Source organism: Etheostoma cragini, chromosome 7 (genome assembly GCF_013103735.1).
Source record: "Etheostoma cragini isolate CJK2018 chromosome 7, CSU_Ecrag_1.0, whole genome shotgun sequence".
Taxonomy (NCBI): domain Eukaryota; kingdom Metazoa; phylum Chordata; class Actinopteri; order Perciformes; family Percidae; genus Etheostoma; species Etheostoma cragini.
Window position 1 is genome coordinate 15,149,736 of NC_048413.1, and position 21,313 is coordinate 15,171,048.

Consider the following 21,313-nt stretch of genomic DNA (forward strand, 5'->3'; position numbering starts at 1 on the left):
AACAGGAGGCGACTCTGTGTTAAATTGCTGTGTAGCTGGTTGGAGAATAATGTAATCTCGGAGATTATTCCCAGCGCTGGGCGATGCGCGAAAATGTCAGAGTTGAACCGGGCAGATATAGGCTACATCAGTTTTCATCAGACTCACCCTGGCTCGGGTTAAGTCGATCGCCAAAATACCACTGCGAATCAAATCCTCTACTTCACCGCTAACCGTCAAGCAACTAAACCTCTATGGAAATGAACACCTCCGCTGAAATGTTAAATTCGTTAACGAACCGACACGAGACAACGTTCTCTCTGTCTCTCTCTCTGCGGGCACACACAAGGTCCTGTTCAGGTGGTTGATGAACGCAGATCTGTGCTGATTAGCTCTCTCATAACGGGTGGGTGGCGCACTGCCACGAGTCCATGACGCTACTGTCTGATTACTCCACATTGTTATGGTGATATTTTGTGATTGCATTCTGAATCTGCAACATTCTCTGTCAGGTAAATACAGTAGTAGCCTACAAATGTCTTCCTAATGATGTAAACGTAGCCTACTGTCAGTCAGTCGTAGGCTGCAGAGTGGTTGTCTATGAAGTGGTTTGGGGTCCTTCAAGTCATTTCCGGGTAGGCTACAATTTGGTTTTAATGATTTCTACAAGCAGCCATACCACAGGCCAGGTAAGCCCGTTACAAACGGGCACACTTTCAACAGGCACTGCACTAGTAGGCCTATATTCAATAAGAGCCAAAGATGCATGAATATGATCTACTCTTTATGCATAGGTACAGCTTTAGTGTAAGCTTTGATGCTCAATTCGATATTAACCTTTATTAGCTGCATGAGACAATTAAAAGTTTCTGCTATTGGTTGCAATTGTTTTTGGTAATTACAAACTCAAATTTCATTCAAAAAAATAGTTATTCTATTTATATTTTGTGGTCTTTCTGTAAATTTTAAGAGGAATGATTTTGTGACAAAGGACCAGGATATGAGCAGTAGAAGGCTGTTTAGTGGCTTCCTGACCTTTTCATCATTTTCTTCACGAGCAGCTACAACTATTTCCCCTCATTAGGCACCACAGCTATTGGAGTGTGCAGCTTCTGTGTGTGGGGTAAGGTTCAGGAGGGTGTCATAGTCCACTGCTGAATAGGTTGCCCACTAATTACTGTGTGTGTGTGTGTGTTTGTGTGTGTGTTCGATGGAAGTCAAGGCTATTGATTATTTTAATCCTCCTATTTGTGAGTCTGTGATCCTCGTGGCTCTGCATTCGACAGGGGAATCACTAATGGGCCTCAGCGCAGCCTGTGTCAGACCTCTCCCCGTCCAATTAACTTTCAACTGGAATCCGCCAGGAGAGAAAGCCGGGGGCTGGGCCCAGGCATGGCGTAGCTACATCCCTCTATCTTTGCCTCAGGAGCAACAGATTCACCAAATCCTTTAAGTCTAGAATGCCATCATCTCTTTTCTGTAATTAGACACTCCTTTTTGCGAGTAACATTGGAGGGATTCAAGATTCCTTAACTCGAAGTTAGAGATGACATCCTTCTCTCGTTTAGTAACTGTTGAAGTGACGATATTGAAAATTAGGATCACTTAAATTATAAATAACACAAAAGTGTAAAATATTTAGCAATTGGCTAGTTTTATATCATACATGTTAGGTATGATTGTTGCACATTTATGTGTCATGTAAAATAACACATACAGCTCATATTGTAGTTTAGTGTTTAGAAGTCCTCTCATGCCACATGTATCAAAGTAGGCTACAGTTTATAGATCATTTGTAAACCTAAACAAATTAAATGTACCACATTTTTCCTTAAATCAAAGCTGTCTGTTCAAAGTAATGGTGAGCTAATTAAACAATCTTGTTTTCTAATTACCTTTATATTTACCTAGAATATTGGATAATACATTTTTTTTCCACATAGGCAAAAAGTGAATAATAGGCTTGTTTTACAGTCATTAAAAAAAGAAACAGAATCCAACTATGAATAACGTTTTATGAAAATATAAAAAGTGCAAAGGTCCACAGATTTCAGCTTCTCAAATGAAAGCATTTACATGGTTTCCTTGTCTTATATGGTGTCAATCTGAATGTCTTTGGGTTCTGGGCTGTTGGTCCAACAAAACAAGACATTTGAACATATCACCTTGCACTTGAACATTTTTTTCCTTGTATTTTATTTCCAATAGCACTGTAAATAAACTATCTATTCAGAAATATAAATTTCCTAAAAAATGCTGGACAAGTGTGCGTGTGTGAAAGAGAGAGCACAGCATTTCTCTAAAATCCCTTCTGGATTACCAATAAATTCAGACAAATTATTATTATTTAAGGAAGAATTCCCTGCATGTATTTCTTGTTATTTGTGAGCTCTCCAACAAATGCTCTTGGTTAAAAATTCTGATTAACAATGTTAAGCCTCATCAAACAATGAACCAATTTGGTTTGTTTATACAATTGATCGCTGTAATGTAAGATTTAAAATGTATTCATCGGCTGGATTTTGTAGATCCTCAGTGTATTGTCTCCTAGTGTAGTGTAAGCAGAGATCAATATAGCGATTTTAATGTTTGTTTTTTAGACAGTGTCTTAAGACATATTGGAAATCCATGATGTAGCAGACACTGGCTGTGGTCAACTTCAATATCAATTCTCCACAGTCAGTCCAAATAAAACTGAACAAGAGGCTGCGTCTGTCTGTGACTGTTAAACGCACATGCCTTTATTCTGACCTTTACCACGCCAAAACAAAATGCAAGAACACAGACAAGATAGGTATAGATATTTTAATAGCAATGGTCTACTCAGCCTATTCAACATACCAGACAGCCCATCCCAGGATTACTATTTATATATATATATGAAGATACTTTGACAAGGTCTCTCAAAAATAAAATACTAAGTAGGTATGGCAGTGTAATTACAGTAACGTGCCTGTAATGTATTGTACAACATTTAATGTTATTAAAACACTGCAGCTCTTAATTTTCACTGCCTCATTATATTACAGTATCTATATATCCACTCATACATACTGACCCACCCACACACAGACACACAACATTGTCAATAATGCACTTGGCAATTAAAACTTAAAACACACTTGTGCCATTCATGAAATGTGTTGTAATATGTTTTGTGTCACCAGCGTCATAACGGAAACGGAAAAAGCAAGGTGCTTATTCTGTGTCTTCTGTGTTTATTCAGATGGCCTTTTGATCAGTAGGGCACCAATGCAGAGTGAATCCCAACAGGGATTTATTTTTAACTGGTCTAATTCACTTTAATGGTAATTTTTGACAATGATGAGTTGCAAAATATAGACAGGCCATTTGATCAAAAGTCACTTCAATGGAGAGCAGAAATGTATCAGGTGAAGACTGGAATACAGTAGGTGTGTGTCTGCCTCAGCTTAATCATCTTGATTAATGGCCCCCTCAACGCCATTATTGCATTAAAATACAATTAGACTGATGGTGTTTGTTATATTCAAGTTCTCACAATGTCAGTTAATATGCAACACAGTAAATTATTTTAGATATTTTAGAGCCACAACGTGCAATTGTTATATGCACCTATACTGTAAATCTTTTGATATTCATATTTGCACAAAGGTTGCCAATAATTGCAGTTGCTCATGATGATTGGCTCAAAATCAGACGACTCAACATAATTTCCCTTATCTCGTATTTTCAGTCAATCCACACTTCTGTAGTCTGTTGTTATCTCATGATGTCTCTGTGTGTGTGTGTATCATTTTGTATGTACATGCAGGCATTGTGCATGTGCATATCTGTGTATGTGCTTTCATTTGCATATGTCTATGTAAGTGTGAATATGTCTATGTGTGTGTCCTTTCTCCGTGAGTAAGGACAAGTCTCAGTCTGGGTAGATGAGGAAGCCGGAGAAGGTGCTGTACTTGTTTTTGTTCCCTCCGTGAACCTTCCCGCCATCCAGCTGCACACACACCTCATCACCCACGTCCAAATGCAGGATCACACTGTTGGAGGCATAGTCGTAATTCTGATCAGCGTCCTGAGCGATGGCGCTGGCTCTTACCTGTCACCCACAGAGGATATATGCATTGACAATTAAAACATGGACAAAACTGAACAAACACTTGCAAATGTCACTTACTTAATAGCTCCAGGAACTCAGCAGCTCATTTAAACTACCATATCACATTCCTTTATCACATTTTGTTTAGGGTGGTCATGATCAATTATCAACTGTTAAAGGAGACACTTGTGAGTATGACATCACCTCCGCATTAATGCTGGATAAAAAGATGGATTGGACTGTGACCTGTGACCCTTAAGGTGGACTAAAAACACAGCCACTCTGCCTGTTATTGATCAGCTGGAGCTGGGGCTCAGGGAAAAGGACCAATCTGTGTATGTGCTTGTTTGAGATGTCTGTATGTTTATCTGTGTTGTAGGTCTGGCAAGCCAAAGTAAAATTCTATTCTATTCTATTCTAATCTATTCTATTTTATAAGCAGATCTGTTTTCTTCGTGAAGATAAGCGGACTCGATGGGGACAACAGGTTGTCTTTGGGAAAACTAGCTCAGCTGAGAAGCCGCATCACTATCCGTTCCAGCTTTTGACCTGTTGCTTATGATCCTCGGCCGGCTCAATGTGGATGATATTGAGTGGCTTGGCTGAGGTCAGACAGTTTCACATTTGCATGCTGGGGGTGAGTTTGGTCTTATTGACCCTGCAGCAGTAGATCTTAACTTGTTTGTTAACACATTTTATTGGGTTAACTCATTATTGACATTTAAATACACATGCCTAGATTGAGTTACAGATTAAGTGGAACCAGGATTTGTTTAATTATTATTGTACTTTTAATCCTATAAGCAACAGACTAAGCATATCACTGCATTATTTTTTAGATACAATGTTACGTGTCAGTGTCTTAAACTAAAATGTGTGTACTGTATATACAGTATAGGTCTATATATACTGTATGTATATATATATGTGTGTGTATATGTGTATATATATAAGATTATATAAGATTCTCGAAGCTCTTCATCTCTTCTTCTCTTCACAACAACAATTTTTATAGATATATAGATAGATAGATAGATAGATAGATAGATAGATAGATAGTTAGATAGATAGATAGTTAGATAGATAGATAGATATCATACACTAGGTTGCATTCCTAAAAAAAAAAGTAGGATGTATCAATAATTCTGATGCAGCAGCTCCAATCATCAGACATATGTCAGCCATCAGTGGCCTTGTGTCTGGCTCAGTGTCCATATACAGTGGGAGCACTCAATCTGTGTCAAGAGCCAGACAAGCCACGCACATCTCGATGACAGACCCAGAATATGATCTGCAACTCAACTACCATCATGTCATTCCCATCACTGGGGCCTCCTTTCCCCCAACGAGTAGGCATCAATCTGAAAACAGTCAATCACCAAGTAACAGAGGCTGAATTACTGTAACCAAAAATAATATTCTCTTTTCCACGTGCCACCTATGCATGTTGCACTCTTCTGAGTCTTTGTGTTCACCATCTATCAACACTGGATTTCAATTACCTGTACACTATCTGTAGGTTTCTTTAAATGAAATGCAGGTCATGGACGGATCAGATTCTGTACCTTGAGTTTTATTTCTCATTAGCTATTTAGCTTTTCTTGTTTTACATGTGGGATAACTTTGCACTATAGCCACATTATGTAGGAAAGGTTAAAAAAAATGAGAAAGAAGATTGCCTCAGTTGGAAAAACAATGAGGAAGTAAAAGTCAGATACAGTAACACCAATTTCTTAGTCTTTCTAGATAAGTCATCTAGGATGTGGAGAAGTAAAAGACATGCCTGTTCAGACAACCACAAACCTGTATGTTATTAAAATCATCTACCTGCATCTACTTCACTTATTTAGTCTAAGGTATGGTAATGTAGGCTTAATACTGTGTTAAAAAAACAGCATAGGAGGGATATGGCACGTATATATGCTCCTTGCATTCTTGTCTCCTAAAAATATGGTTATGTGCAATTAATTACTGCATAATATGTGTTTTGGAAAAAGTCAAGTGAAATAAAGTTAATTGAAACTACAAAATCATTAAGTCCAAGGTGCCTGTGATAATGTGACTGAGAGCAATACAAAGGTTAGAAATGAGGAAAAAAAAATCCAGTAAATGAATTATTTTATCACTTTTTTGGCATTTGTAGGGCTTTATTTGACAGGACAGCTGAAGACATGAAAGGGGAGAGAGGGGGGAATGGAATGCAGCTAAGGGCCACAGATCGGAGTCAAACCTGGGCTTGCTGCGTCGAGGAGTAAACCTCTATATATGGGCACCCGCTATACCAACTGAGCTATTCGGGCACCCATGACATCCTTTATATTTGTATCTGTTTATGCCATTCTTGCTCCATCCAGGAAAATAGAAACATTCCTAAGAGAAAAAAAATATTTTCTCTTACAACAGTAGCAGGCACATTGAGCATTTAGGAAAAATCTAAATAATTTGTTATATAATCAGACATACATTTTTTTATTTACTATTTTTTTCTCTTGTCACCCAGACTGCCCAATTAGTACAATTAAACACTGAAAATGATCTACTCTTTCTTAGGCCCCCATAAGACCATCTCTCAAATAATGACACCAATCCCTTATCATCTATAAAGGTTATATTGTTGTTTTGCTTGACATGTGTAGTGACAGCCAATATCACATTTGCATCTTTGGCTGCCGCTGACAGCGACTCTGTTGTTGTGACACCCTATCGACGCAAGGCATATGTCATCCTGCTCATTATTTTGGCCAAACAGTGCAGCTGAGGGAGCTGTAGGGAGATCTTTCCCCCTCAGGCCTCTTCAGATTCTCATGACTTAATGCATGAAAGTGCGGTTGAATACAACAGAATAATATTAATCACTTAGTGTAGAGATAATTTTGCCAATATATGATATATGTATTGGTGCTTCAGCTGATGTTCCTAGGTGCAAAGGTATAATGCAAGCCACCCATTAATGCAGATGCCAGACAGAGAGGTACGAGGGAGCTGTGGCAGGATTAGGACAGGAAGCCAACAGAGGAAAAGGCTACGGCTGGAGGACACAGGCTGATCCCTGGGAACCAGGCAGCACACTGTGCTGATCCTGGAGCTGGAAGGGTTGTTAGCCGTGAGGCAGGGGCCCACAGGGTTTGCCCGTGGTGGTCTCTGTTTCCGCCTAGCCCTTTCATTATTGGGCCTCCGGTAAACATGCCTGGGAACAGAGGGGGCCACAGGCGTGGAGGAAGGAGTAACGAGGTGTGGTGAAGGTGTGGGGAGCAGCTGCAGTGTAATTTACAAGTAGTGCTGCAGCGCTGAAGACAGACAAGGATAGACAAAAAGAAGAGAGAGAAAAAAACAATTGCCAGGGGGTTGAGGAAAGGAGAGGGAGGGGACCTGATCAAGCGAGGCTATTTTGTTAGACCGGTGAGATGTGGGGGTATATGAAGTCTTGTTTTTATCTGTGGGTCTGTGCTCCACTGGTAATAAAACTGACAGGATTCATTCACTGTGATATACTGACCTCTTAGAGCAGGGACAATAGAAAAGTAGCTGTTAAACTTCCCTAAGGGACTCCACGGTTGGTGATAGGTGGGGGGTTGTTGTGGAAGTAGAATATTTATTAAATAGGTTTTCCCTCTCCTTTGGGAGCCTGGGGATTACATGGCAACAAGCAACAGCAGCATTGAACCGTGCCTTAGATTGCTATTACCTGTCATTCAGTATTACAGTCTGTGGTCGGCTGCATTTTGAGATTTTATTTAGATCTCTTTCGGACTGAAGAGACACATGACTTATCTCCATAGAACTGATTCTGCTTTGTATCTGACGCTTTCTGGCTCCTCACTACGAAGCTAATTATGTTTCACCTGTAGCATACCGGTAGCTATGTCTCTGCACTGGAGAAGTTAATACAGGTACCGGCCATTACAGCATGTGATGACATTTTAACACTAGAGTGTGAAGTTACTTGACCTTTAACTGAGCTATGAAAAGGGTCTATATGACAGGTGACAAAACAAAGGAGGGATTAAATGGGAGCCAGACCAGTATCTATTTCTCGACATTGTATTAAGAATATTTAATATGGATATGCAGTCGTGAACTATGGGAGTATATCTATGAGTATAGGTGAACAGCTTTCATACCAGTTAATGTGGGGGAAGGGAGAAAGCTTTTAACTAAAAAGCATGCCAACATTAGCATAGGCTGTCTAAATAATATTTGGCACCAAGCTGGAATATTAAGTAGCATACAACTCATGTATCCTTGAAAGTGATTTAGAACTAGAGTGATTGAGCACATTTATAATAGCAATGGCACCAATGAGAAGTGCATTCATAACTATTTATTTTGAGCAAGGCTAAATCAATATTCAATCATTAAGTATCATTAAGGATATTATATGGAGACATCATCTTCCCAAACCGTGTAGTCAAATGTTATCAATGTGTGGCGTCTGGTTACTAACTGTGCATTAAACATTTAATAGTGGGTGAATGGGGTGTAACAGTGTGGAGCAAACAATCCACATCATATGTTGGAATTGTAGTCAATTACCGTTGCATTACAAACATGGAAGCAACTGAAGTGTGACCCCCATCAGTCACAAATACCCTGGCCATAAAACCCTGTCATGCTGCAATGCTTTGTGAAAGTTAGATTGAGGTGTGAGCAAGTGGGCTTTACAGAGTGGGGATTTAGTGAATGTAATAGGTATCGGATCTACAGCAATCATGAAAGCCCCTGCCACACAGTCAGCACATCCTTCTTAGACCACACTCATGTAACACGACATAAATCCAGCAGCCGATGCCGTGTGCCTATTTTTAACATCATTAGCAAAGATTCAAGAGTAATCAACAGTTCCCAGAGAAAATCTATTGGTATCCAGAATTAATTAATTGACCCCCACCCTATCTGCATTTGGTGCATCAACACAGTTTGTAAACCAATTTTCTCTCTTCCTCTGGCCGACCTTGATCACTTGTCATGCCGAGACGTGTTGAGTGGGTGTCCATTGGTCATCGTGCCTGATCTCATCCTGGCCTTCACCACCAGCCTCCCTGATGCCTCGTCTACCAGCCCACTGTCTCCACATCTCTATTAAGTCATCTATCTTCCTCAGCTCCACCCCTGATCTTCACATCAACTCACTTGTCTTGTTTTGCTTCCCCTTTCACGTCTCAAAGTGGACGTCTCGGCATGTCTATGTCATGTTGAGTCTCTTGTGTTTCATTCGTTTTTGCTGAATCTGTCCGAGCCGTGAATCTGTTGGACTGGCAGCCTAACAAACTCAAAGTTACAAATGACCTTATCTGTCTGTTAAGGTGTAAAAGTTACAACACAAGCGGGAAAAGAATGTAGCAAATTTGTGGCTTCGGCAATCCTCTTTTTTGGGGGGGGGAGGGAGGGGGCTGTGGGCAGATAAAATATCCAATGTAGCCTCAGCACCTACGGCGATAGTAAAACAGGCCGTTTGATTCAGTCAGGAATGCAACCTGTCAGACGCAGTGCCCATTTAGTAAACCCGAGGCACTGACTGACAGGCAGAGTGTACCTTTGCCTCAGGGCTTCAAAAACTCATGATCAGGCATTCTGCAGCACTTCATATACACTCCATTTCCATCTACCAGTTGCTCTGTTTGGGTGGATACTTGTTAGGTGAGTGCTCTTTTTAACAGAACTGTTTAAGGAGGCCACCTGACGGTTGTCGGATGGACCTGGGTGACGTTAAATGATTGAGTTGAGTGAAAAGATAATTGATGGAGAATCATTGTTGGAAAGGGGTTCGGAGAGGGAAGCATAGCAGGTGTTCAGGGGATCTAATCTAAGATGTATACATTATTTAGCAGGCTAAGATGACTTGAATGACAATATAGGAAATAGGCGGCCTTAAAAAAATATTCCACTTTGTGGCATATAATAAATCTAACAATAATTAACAAGGAAAGATTTTAAACATTTAGTTTTACATCTCAACAAATCTCTATCAAGGTCTAAATGAACTATTTTAAAGCAATCTTGTCTCACTGTGGATTTAAACCCACACAGTGTGTATGAGCCTACATAAGCCTGTGTGTACTTGTTTCAACAGTTCTTGGTGCACTACATGTCCAGAGTGTGAGGTCTGAGCAGTGAGTTTTTTACATTTCAAGTCCTTGATGAATGAATGAATGTAAAAAGCAACTTGAAGAATGTTTCCTGAATTTAGAGTCCTCTGATGAAATCCCTGTGATGTGTTCCCACCTCTCCTCTCCTCTTCCCCCCATCAGCCCCTCTGTCTTTAATTAGTGTCTGGGGAATGAGGGAGGGGATGAGTGGACTGTCAATTTTACATTCATTATTTATTTAGCTGAAGTGTAAACTGACGGGTCCACGTACTAACAGACATTTTTCCTGCGCTCTTTTGCACTTCTGTTTAGGAGATAATCAAGCTCTGTGTATGATACTTACTAATTAGACTGTTCCTTTTGGTGGCACCCGCATTCTGCCACTTGTCATTTAGCCACAGTACACGTGAGAATGCAAATATCCGTAGCTGTGATCCGTAGACTGTATAGCATGAATTCCCCTTAATGAGGAGAACATTTGCTATTTCATTCTTTGGCTGTCATGTTGCCACCTGCTAAGTGGAATGTGCTCTGAATCTGAAGAGCTCAATATTACTGAGGTGAATACAAGTCAATAGTAACACAGGATGGTCAACAGGGAAAAATAGTTGGTCGTGTATGTGCATACATACAACATACATGCAGACCCTCCACTTTACCTTCATGCATGCACATACTCACGCACACAACACCACACACACACGCATATTTACTAACCAGTCCATTCTTTTTCAGGTCTGCCCACATGCTGGTCCCATCACCACCTCTCATTAGAACATGGTAGGTGAAGAAGTAGATGCCAGGCAGAGGACAGGTGAACTTGCCGGTGCTGGGCTCATAGTAGTTACCTACATTGGTCACCACATCATCAAACTTTAGTATTTCACTTCCCTCATGCTGCTTGCGTAGCCCTGCGTAAAAGGCGATTTTGGGAGTGTAGAGTGAGGGAGAATAACCACCCGGACTTGGACCTGGGGGTCCCTGTGGCCCTGGTTTGCCTGGTTCTCCAGGGGGTCCACGTGCTCCTTGAGGACCAGGGATCCCTGGAGGCCCACGCAGCCCAGACTTTAGCTTCTTCCCAGAGTGATCCTGGGGCGGAGGAGACACATCTGTCAGCTCCTGGCCTGGCTGAGACGTAGCATAAGGGTCGCATACCATCCTGCAGCTTCCAAGCATTTCGTAATGGCTCCCTGCATTTCCAGTGTTCCCCCCCTTGGTTGTGTGGACCAGCAGGGGAATAGCCACCAACAGTATTAGAACCATGGCCACACCTACAGCAGCTCCAATGACGCGTTTCCTGCGGCTTAGCCGTGAAGCGGCCAGCGTCAGGAAGTCCTCTTCCCCCTTGGCTGGAATAGTGCCGGCCAGGATTAAGCCTCTCAGAGAACCAGTATGGTTAAAAAGAAGGATGTGGAGAGGGGCGGGGGGAACAGTGTATCACTGGGCAAAGAATGAGAGAGAGAACGCAAAATGGAAGACAGTCAGGAGGGAAATAAGAAATGATATAGCCACCAGAAAGGACAATATTTAAAAGTCTGTCGGTATGGTTAAAAAGACAAAAACTTTACACACCCCAGTGTTTAAGGAAATAAACACAACAATCTAGATGGCTCAGATTTGTGGTGATACACTACAAAAAAAAATGTAACTGATGAAATCTGGTTCACCTTTATTTGACTTCACCTGTTGTTCTCTTCAGTTTGTTTTTCCGCTTCAGACAGACACCATGACTGGCACTGAGAGGGTTGTTGTGGAAGTGGAGCTTGTTAAAAGAATGCTGAAACCAGGGCTGGTGCCAAATTCAGCTTATTGAGTAGGGAGTGGAGGTATTGTTTGTTTTGCTGGATGAAGTATGATTTACAGTTTTTTTCAGAAAAATCTTCTTTCAATCCCCACCCATTCCAAAGCAGGGTTTCACTTCATGTGGATGTCTCACTTAATGCCATGACTGTAAGTGACAAAAGTTCATCACAGATCTTTTCCTGACACAATCATTTTATGTCCCTGCACTTATAGCCTATCTTGTTTTCTTTGTCCAAGTTAAGAAGGTGACGTTTTCCGGAATGCAATAACACTTTTGATGGAGTCCTCCTCTGACTATATCTGCATCTGAAAAGAAAAGCAAAAAGAGCAAAAACACTTCATAAATGATTTGTCCTTATTTACCACTGTTATATCATTGGACTGTAACATAACTGCGGTAATTCAAAGAATGTATAAAGATACATATATATACAAAATGATGTACATGTTTAAATTTAATATGGTGTTTTCTAGAAATAAGCGAAAATAATCATTTTGTTTTGTTTTAATTCATTTCTTTATACATGTAAATTACATGAAATGCCTTGTATTTACTATGCGCTATGAACGTGTGCTGAGTGAATTTAAAAATAGTTAACAGAAACCGAAAAAAGACAAACAAAAAACTCACCATCTGCTCTTTATGATCCAAACAATATTTTTGGCGGATAAAATCTTCTGTGCATCTGTGCAGTCCGCGTCCCACCAAAAATGACTGAAGGGCTTTGAACCGCTGGAGTATCGGACGAGGAGCCGGAGGGGTGCGCAGGAGATGCCAGGAAAGTGATGAGAGTTTCTTAATCAGCCGTTAAACCCCCCTTTTCTTTCCAGGTAAAAAATGGAGTTTAAATGCGGCTAACTTGGGGGGAAATGAAGCTGAGAAAATGCCTGTTGGAACACTTTTTGATGCAATCCCGAATGACGGACGCACGGCAACCTGACGCTCCCATCCAGAGTGGTTGTGACTGTATCGCTTATCGCAATGTTTGGTCCATGTGCAGTCCTCGTCGACACCTGTTAGAGCTCTCTCTCTCTCTCTCTCTCTCTCTCTCTCTCTTTCTCTCTCTCCTTCTCTCTCTCTATCAATCTATCTATCTATCTATCTATCTATCTCTCCATTAGATGAAACCAGCATTTTTGTTTTGCTCCTCAGTTTCTAACAAAAACTACTCCACAGTCAAATGTATGGATATTGATTTATTGGCAACCTTTAGTAACATACACACCTGATTTTTTGTTTGTTTATCATTATTTGTTTGTCTAAATCAAATATGTATTTCAATGCAAACAGATAAAAATGCAGACTAGATTCCCACCTGTGTCCTGTTAGCCTGACATTCACCTGTTGTTAGAGGCGAACTCCTGGCAGACATAATGTTTGATAAAGTGTTGCAAAACAAAGGCAGATGTTTTCATCTTCTGTGTGCTAGGAAGGGAGGCCAGAGGACGATGACTAAGTAAAAGATACCTCAGCATGATGTGTGAGGAATGCAGAGGAGACACTAAATGTTCCCCATACCCTTTTGTGTGTGACTCGCATCCCACAGCCATAAAGCCTCATTAGTGAGACACCCTGCCCCACACATTGTGCTTCTCTTTTTCCTTTACCTTACACACAAATACATGCAATGCCTGCACTCACACACACACACGCACATTATGCAGGTATACATAGACAAAGAGTTTTTGCACCATTAGTAATAGAAGGACATGATTTGTATTCTTGTATCAATTTGCAATTAAAAAATAAAATAATTTGATTTTTTTGGCGATTTTTATCTCACATTTATTGACGTTTTGTGTCACCTGTATGACAAGCAAATCTGCGAGTTTAAAGTTTAATGACCGAAGCGTTGGGAGCAAGGGGAATAGGTCTACATACAGTATTGATGGCACTCTTTTTATTAACCACCACCTTCTCAACCTCTCCCTCCTCAGATATGATGACCAGTGTCTGGCCATGTAGGGATCAACCAACCTGATCCCAGCGGACATGGAGAAGCGGACATCCACAGAGTTTTAAGATGTTTTTTTCCAGAATGGGTTAGATTGAGATGGAGGGTGTGGAAAGTTTGGGTACCAATGGCCTGTGATATTTCTATTGGGAAATGTTGGCATAGCTGAGCATAAAAGGGTTAAAGAGTTAAATGCTGTGTAAGTCCCAGTTTGCAGGTTCCGTCAGTCTGGCCCGCTAGAACAGTGCTCAGAGGTCCTAAGCAGCATGAGGCAGATAATCATCGCCAACAGTCAAAGGCAATATGCTCAGGATTGGATTTTTAAAGCCTGTTAAAATATTACTGAGGTGATTAATATTGAATTATGTGCATGTCTTTCAGCTGTCTGTCTCCCTCTCTCCCTATTCTCTTCTTGATTTGTTCCCCTTAGTATTCACACTCTCCTAAAATTCAACATTATGCATTATGTTGATGGGATGTGATTTTTTTTTAATTCAGTGCAATATTTCTTTACCATGTCACCTGCTCTGACTTCGCTCAGACTCACGCGGTCTCCACTGTCACCAATAGAAAAAGGGCCATAGGAGAATCATTACTGGTCTGTTTGAATAATTAGTTTGTTTAATAATTAATTTCATATATTATGATACACCAAGAATAAATCTCTGTCTTTTGTGCACACGGCTGCATAATTCGAGCTCTAGCTTTTCTTTCTTCTGTGTAAACAAGTAATAAAGGAGCAGGAACTTATTTATGGCCACATTACTCATGTTGTACTTCTCTTTTGCTATGGCTGGTTTTTCTAGAGTCTTACATAGTTTCTTAAAGACTGTAATGGAATAAAATGAATGTAGTATTATTATTAGTATTGAGTAAATAGTTATGCTGTGTTACACCTTAAACTCACTTCGACTGTTTTATGTACTGTTCAGTCACTTAACAAGATGAGTGTGCCAGTGTAAAAACAGCTGACAGAAGTATCCAGCTACAGTTAAGGAAGTGGTATCGTAGGTGTTTTTCCAAAATCAGATGTCATAACTTGTTACCTGATTGTAAACTATATGAAAGCTCCAATGTTACACTTCTGACCACAACACTACCTGTTTGACATGACTGATTGTAAAAGGAGTACGTTACTCCATTCCTGAGAAAGCGGACTGAGTTCCACCACAAAGATGAATTCTTCAATTCAGCCATTCACTGAAACGTTTTTTGTAACTCTACATGTTTTTATGCATGGCACAAAACAAATGTTTCTTGCAACCAGAGTAGTAATGGGAGGAACAATCTCAGCTATCTCAGTCAGTGATATACTATAAGTCACATATAACACACAAGTATTTGTGACATGTCGTGTTTGGTTTTGAGATAGTGGCGCTGTCACACAATCCACACCAGTTCAGGGAGTGTGACCAGCACATAGTGAGCATCAGCTCTGAGGGATGATGACATATCGTACCCAAGACGCACGTAGCTGCCGGAGGGCCATAACTCCCACGGGACCACTGCTTACATCTTCCCCAGTTTACACTGAAAGGAATCCAGCTATCAAGCTCCCATTCTTTGCTATGAGAAAGAATACTTTCTTGTAAATCACTTTAGAGGTCATTAGGGATATAAAGAGTTGATTTGGGGCCAGTCTAAAACAAGGGAATTTATGAGAACTGTACAGTTAAACAAAAACACATTGCTCTATTTACAGTCATGTCTGAATTGCAATGTGTATAGGTAGATCACTGATAAATCTGATGTGTGTATTTGGCTTGACCCTTAAAAATAAGGCTGCTGTAGAATGTTTCATGGAGTAAAAGGAAAAGAAATGGAGGTCTTTTATCCCAGAAAATCTGTCACATTTCTAGCAAAACTTTTCAAAGATGAATAGGACGTATGTTTATTCAGGCCCACTAGTTTGTTAGTCCATTACATTGTTCTTGCACCCTGGCATAAAATGTGTTATGTTCTGCCTACCATACCTGAACATGTGTGTTTACTGTACAGTAGTTTTGTAAGCAGAGTACAAGGGTGTGGATGTGTCTATATCCTGGTGCTGTGCTTTTTCATTATGCTCTGATTATGGGGCCTGATGCAGACTGACAGTGTGCAGATTGAGTTGCACAGCCACTCTAATTCTCTCTATTAATAACAACCCTCCACACTGCTGTCCTGAACCACATTTATTAATCACAATTTGTCATCTGTCAGATGGTCCACCCTCTCCTTTTCCCTCTCTCCCACCCGCCCTCTCTTTAGCTGTGTTCTCCTCCTCCTCCCTCCCAGCAGGGCCAGTTATCCCCTGCACCTCCCCACCTCCTCCCACCCCTCACCCCAGCTCTGTTCGCCTTCAGCTCAGAGACATGGTCCAGCATACAGAAGGATGTTCTCACTCTCTCCCCTCACACACACACACTTCTCCTGCTCATTCACTTTAACTGCACTCTGGAAGGAGTCTGATTAATCAAAAGCTCTCCAGCTTTAATTGGACAAATAACAGTAAACAACTTGGGTTGTAGACTGTTTTGGTTAACAATCTACTGAAGATTTATTATAATAAATTATAATGAAACAAACCTTGATTTGCAATTACAGAATAGTTATACTCTTGCAGCACGAATAAACCTTACACAGTGTAATGCATCATTATAGACATGTCCAACCACACGCTGAGAAAGCATGCAATGGCCTTTTGGAACACATTGATTCTTTTTTTTGCATTAATCCTATCTGGAATTTTTGTGTACACAAAATGCTGGCATTTAATCAATAAGTATGCTTGGATATGTACAATGTATTATTAGTAAGAAAATATTCCTATACCTAAGTTCACATTTCTGCTCATGTCTCAGTCAAATGGCCCTTGACCCTACTCAGAAAGATGATTTATGAGTCAGCTGCGTTTTTGCTCATTATAGTGACACTTTAAGAGTATTAATTTATCCAAAACTGCAATATCACCACACAGCAAACTGGTAAACTTTTCTTCTTCAGGAGTTGAGTCTCACTCTCGTTGATTGTTCACTGCTCAGCCACACACGCTAAAAAGCAATGCTTTCTTACCACCAACCCTCCCATACCCCAAAGCCCCCATCATACAGAACCAGGGTCCCTCGGATGTTTCCTTTCAGCAGAACGGGTGTTTGGGGGAAACAGAGGCGATTTTCATGTGCAAATGTCAGTCAGTCCGTTCCAAGCAATCACAGACCCGTCTACTCCAGAGATCAGGGCTTGAGACACAGCCTGAATAATTTAGCAGCTCTGTGCCACCGTGCTTTGGGGTCGCAACCTTCTAAAGTGATGACAGAAAGACGTTGGCTGACTTCCCCTCCCATTCACTCCCATTACCACTTATTTACCGTTCCTGATTGCAGGCAGACAAAGCAGAAGGCCACACTGGGGAAGAAAAGTTGTCGCTGCTGTATAAACTGCGTCAGAAAGCAGAGCACAACCAAACAATGACATTCTCGGAGCATCCCCAAGTTGGTGCCGATCCCCTCCTGTGCCACGCTGTGAAATAAACACAGCGCACACATGATCACATAGCCAGCAGTCACAGACAAAAGAGATGATGGACACGCACATGGAGAAAAGGTCGAGAAGTGACACGCAGCAGGGACAGTCGTCAGAGCAAAAACCCTGCAGAAGTATGAAAGGTGTTGATTAAGATTTAGATAGTGAAGGGAAAAAAACTCCAAATCTTCTGTTTCAGGGGAGGTAAGATTACTGTGATTTTCAAGGTAGGCCTATGACAACGAAAAAGCACGGAGACGTAAAGGACAGAGTGAAAGAAATTGATCCGTCCTTCAGTACAGACACACTCTACATTTCTATCATTCAGAGGGAGACCGACAGCGCTTGGTCTGACAAGGGTGGTCATCACTCGTCTGCAGTGGGGCTTTGACAGCAACATGACGAGGATGAATGGACTGGCCAGCTATCCCAACCAAGACACATGTTGTTAGGGAGAATGATACATTTATCTGCCTCATAATCTTTTTCAGCCATGATCAAGTCCTTTAGTTCAACCGTTTAATTATCTTTCAGTTCTTTCATAGATGCATTTTTTGGCCAGGCGTCATGCAATTAATACCTTCATTTTCCAATGTCACCAATACATAACATCTACCTCCATTTCTGTAATACATTTCCATCCTGCAGAATTCTTATCCACTGACAAAATTGGCATTGATCTGTGGTCTTATCTCTCTATTAAATAGGTGGAAATTCAAGACACAAAACACAAAAACTGCATTGGCTGATTCAGAGTGTTTCCACAGTACAGGGGGATATTATTGGAATGTAAGGAAGCAGTGAATTGTATATTAGTGATGCAGTGGAACGTTCCCATGGAGATGTCAATTGTGAAAGCCTCTTAGACCAGCCGATAAGATGCAAGATCACTAAGAAACACTGGGAGGAATGAACAATACGTCCCTCTTTTCCCTCCTTCCGTCCTTTTAACCTGTCGTCATTCACTGCAGCAATGCAGTCAGTCAAACCTGGTTTGCTCAAACTGCATTTCTGATGAGTGTCAATAGGCATGAGGTTTGACCTTGTTTCGTGGGAATGCATTACAAGGGCAGGCCGAGGGGAAGGGAGGACACGAGAGATCCCTCTGAATTATTGAGAGTGATTATTTGGTGACTTATGGTTGGTGGCTGTCAGGTACAGGATGATATATTGTGCCAAGCAAGAATTACACTTTCTCATTTCTCATTTCTCTATTTGTCTGCCTTTCTCTGCCTAACCACCCCTTCTCTTCCATACACTCATCCCTCTACCTCCTCTTGTCCTTGTACTAGTAAGTTATCAGACTGACTTTTGGGGCAGCATGGATGTAGTCTAGTTTTCTTTTCATTTCCAACTGAAGCATTTGGCTGACAATCTCATCCAGAGCAAAATTCCTTTACTGTCATCATTATAATGAAAGCAAGACTTAGGATCAATGTGCCCTGACAGTACTGTCTAACTTGAAGAGCCAAGATACTGTGGGAGTCTGTTAGGGGGAAACACAATAAGAGCTAAGAAGTGAGAGACAAAAAAGAGATAAAGGCACTTATTTGCACTGAAAAATGATTCCGTGGGGATATTAAGATGTTTAAAAAAACATGAGTTTTCTGTAAATGATGGACGACACATTGTGACTGCTTTTTAGACCAGAGAGGGAAGGTCATTTCACCTTTTGAGACCCAGCAAGGCGAAGAATAGCTGCGAAAAGCAGAGCTAAATGGCTGCACATAGCCCAGATGGCCCTGAGGTACAGGAGTCTGATCTTTAGACCAGCACTAGGTTTTTAATTTAGCTACAAACAGCCTGCGGCAGCCGGTGAACACACTGCAAGAGGAAATAGACAAGGTTGATTCGGTGAGGATGAAAATGAGGCAGCAGCATCATTCTGAATGAGCTGGAAGAAGTGTTTTGTAGGGTTGGAAGAGGGAGTTGCAAGGGAAATGATTAAAGCTTGACCATGGAGCTGGGTTGAGTCCCTGGTCTGATGCTGTGCACATTATAGGTGGAGTTGACTTAGGGAAAAGATAAACTGATGGATGATTAGTGGAGACACGGCACAGGGACCATCTTGACTTTGTTTGAGCACATTAAAGCCGAGAAGTCCTTCCTCTGTGAATAATAATCTCCCAAGACCATGAAGTCTGGGCTTCTTCAAGACATTTCATGGTGTGTGTTGTCCTCTTGATTCTCCTCTTGACTTTGTTTTCCTTTTTCCTGTGCACATATGAGGCCCATTTCTCTATTTGTAATTGACATTCCCTGTTGCATTATATTTCTAACTGACTGATCAGGTATCAGATATGGAGTTCTTTGTATAAATGCAGTCTGAATAATTCATACAGGGCTGTCAGAGAGAGAGAGAGAAGGAGCATTTTGGAAATCAGCTCGCTAGGCCCCTGACCATGAATAATTGATCTGAACTGATTAAAATTTGCCGTGATTACCCCTCGCCTCCCAAACAGATAAAACGCCACACCTGTGTTTGCTGTCCCTTTACTTATTCTCCTCTTTCTTTCCGTCCTCTCACCCAAACATGTTTCAATTAACCACATGCGGTCACACTGCCTGTGCAATGGAATGTAGTACACGTCAAATGCCTTTGCTGTTTCATACTGTCAGTTGGATTTCCAGCAACAAGCTAAATATCCTCTCTTCCAAGTGTATTAATGTAGGGTTAATAGTGTATTAATTAGTTCAAGCTACATTCAGCCCACTAAACACTGTTTGTATTCAGTATTCAGTATTGTGCTACTGTTCTCCAAAGCCCTGATGAAAAGTACAACGAAGCTAAGCTCTCACTGCTATTTCAAATATTAAACATTGGATGTCTGCTGTTGAAGTGCTGAAAAACACACTTCTGCTCCTCCTCTCCCCTCAGGTTTTGGATCTGTTTTAAACACAACTATAATTGCAACCGACCTACTGTCTGATACGCTGTAACACATAAAGATAGTGTGCTCCCAGAGGAGCCACCTTGATCAACTTGTCTCTACTCGCTGCACATCTGCACATCAATTAACACACAAGCACGCAGACACATAGCAGGCTCGCTCTTCATTGGGATCCCTTCTAACTTCTCTTAACCTTCAATGTCCAACTAAAGATGGCACTTTGATCTGTGTTCCAGAGAAGAAAGAACCGCGTGACAGAGAGCGACATGAAGGAGGAGAGAGGCAGGGAGCGGGAGGAAGTGTGGGAGAGTGACAGCTAATGACAGTAGCTACAAGCTGTGACCTTTAGCGCGATCACATAAGCATGACGAACCAGGCTCAGGATAAAAGAAAAACGGGGTACTTTGAAGGAGAATGTTAAGAACAACAATGTTTTGTGTCTTTTTTGTTTAGAAGTCATGATGCAGCAGTGATAATGAAGATTATAGGTACACATGTAATCAATGACATAACTGTCATTATTGTCAGAGAACAATGGTTAACATTGCAATTGCAGTTAAAATTGAAATGCTCACTATGACAGGGCAATTGAATGGGCGAGCAGTAACGTTGTTTACCTTTTTAACCTATTTTTATCCAGGGAAGGGCAAATGTGCTGCCCTGGAAATCCAGACTTCAAGCGAGAGCACAATTTGAATTTGCTCAGTGAGTTAACCTTGCATCGAGTAATGCTGCTCATTAACTATACCCTTGTAGCTGAGCTGCACCAATCACATTGGTGTATCTGATATAGGCAGGCCAGAGCTGAGCTAAACAGATGATAACAGTTTAATCTACCAGTTAGCTCTGCTGGTAGCTAAGCGTGTGGGGGGCTCTCGAAACGTCACACTCCGCCACTACCGGAGCCATAACTCTCTCAGCCTATAGTCTTCACTCCTCAGAGGGGATGCTCCTTTGTGTGTGTGCGTGTGTGTGTGTGTTGAGAGAGACATTTTCCAACAAGCATCTGTGGAGTGG

At 41.2% G+C, this 21,313-nt stretch overlaps 1 protein-coding gene across 1 annotated transcript; it reads right to left on the reverse strand.

Annotated features, from left to right (window-relative positions):
* Window positions 1–2,769: 2,769 nt before the first annotated feature.
* Window positions 2,770–12,958, reverse strand: c1ql4a (complement component 1, q subcomponent-like 4). Its single transcript, XM_034877059.1, has 3 exons — window positions 12,578–12,958; window positions 10,861–12,252; window positions 2,770–4,057 (listed from the first exon to the last, which is right to left on the reverse strand). The coding sequence occupies exons 2-3, from the start codon at window positions 11,404–11,406 to the stop codon at window positions 3,878–3,880; spliced, it is 726 nt and encodes a 241-aa protein (XP_034732950.1). The 5' UTR covers window positions 11,407–12,252; window positions 12,578–12,958; the 3' UTR covers window positions 2,770–3,877.
* Between the last annotated feature and the right edge of the window lie 8,355 nt (window positions 12,959–21,313).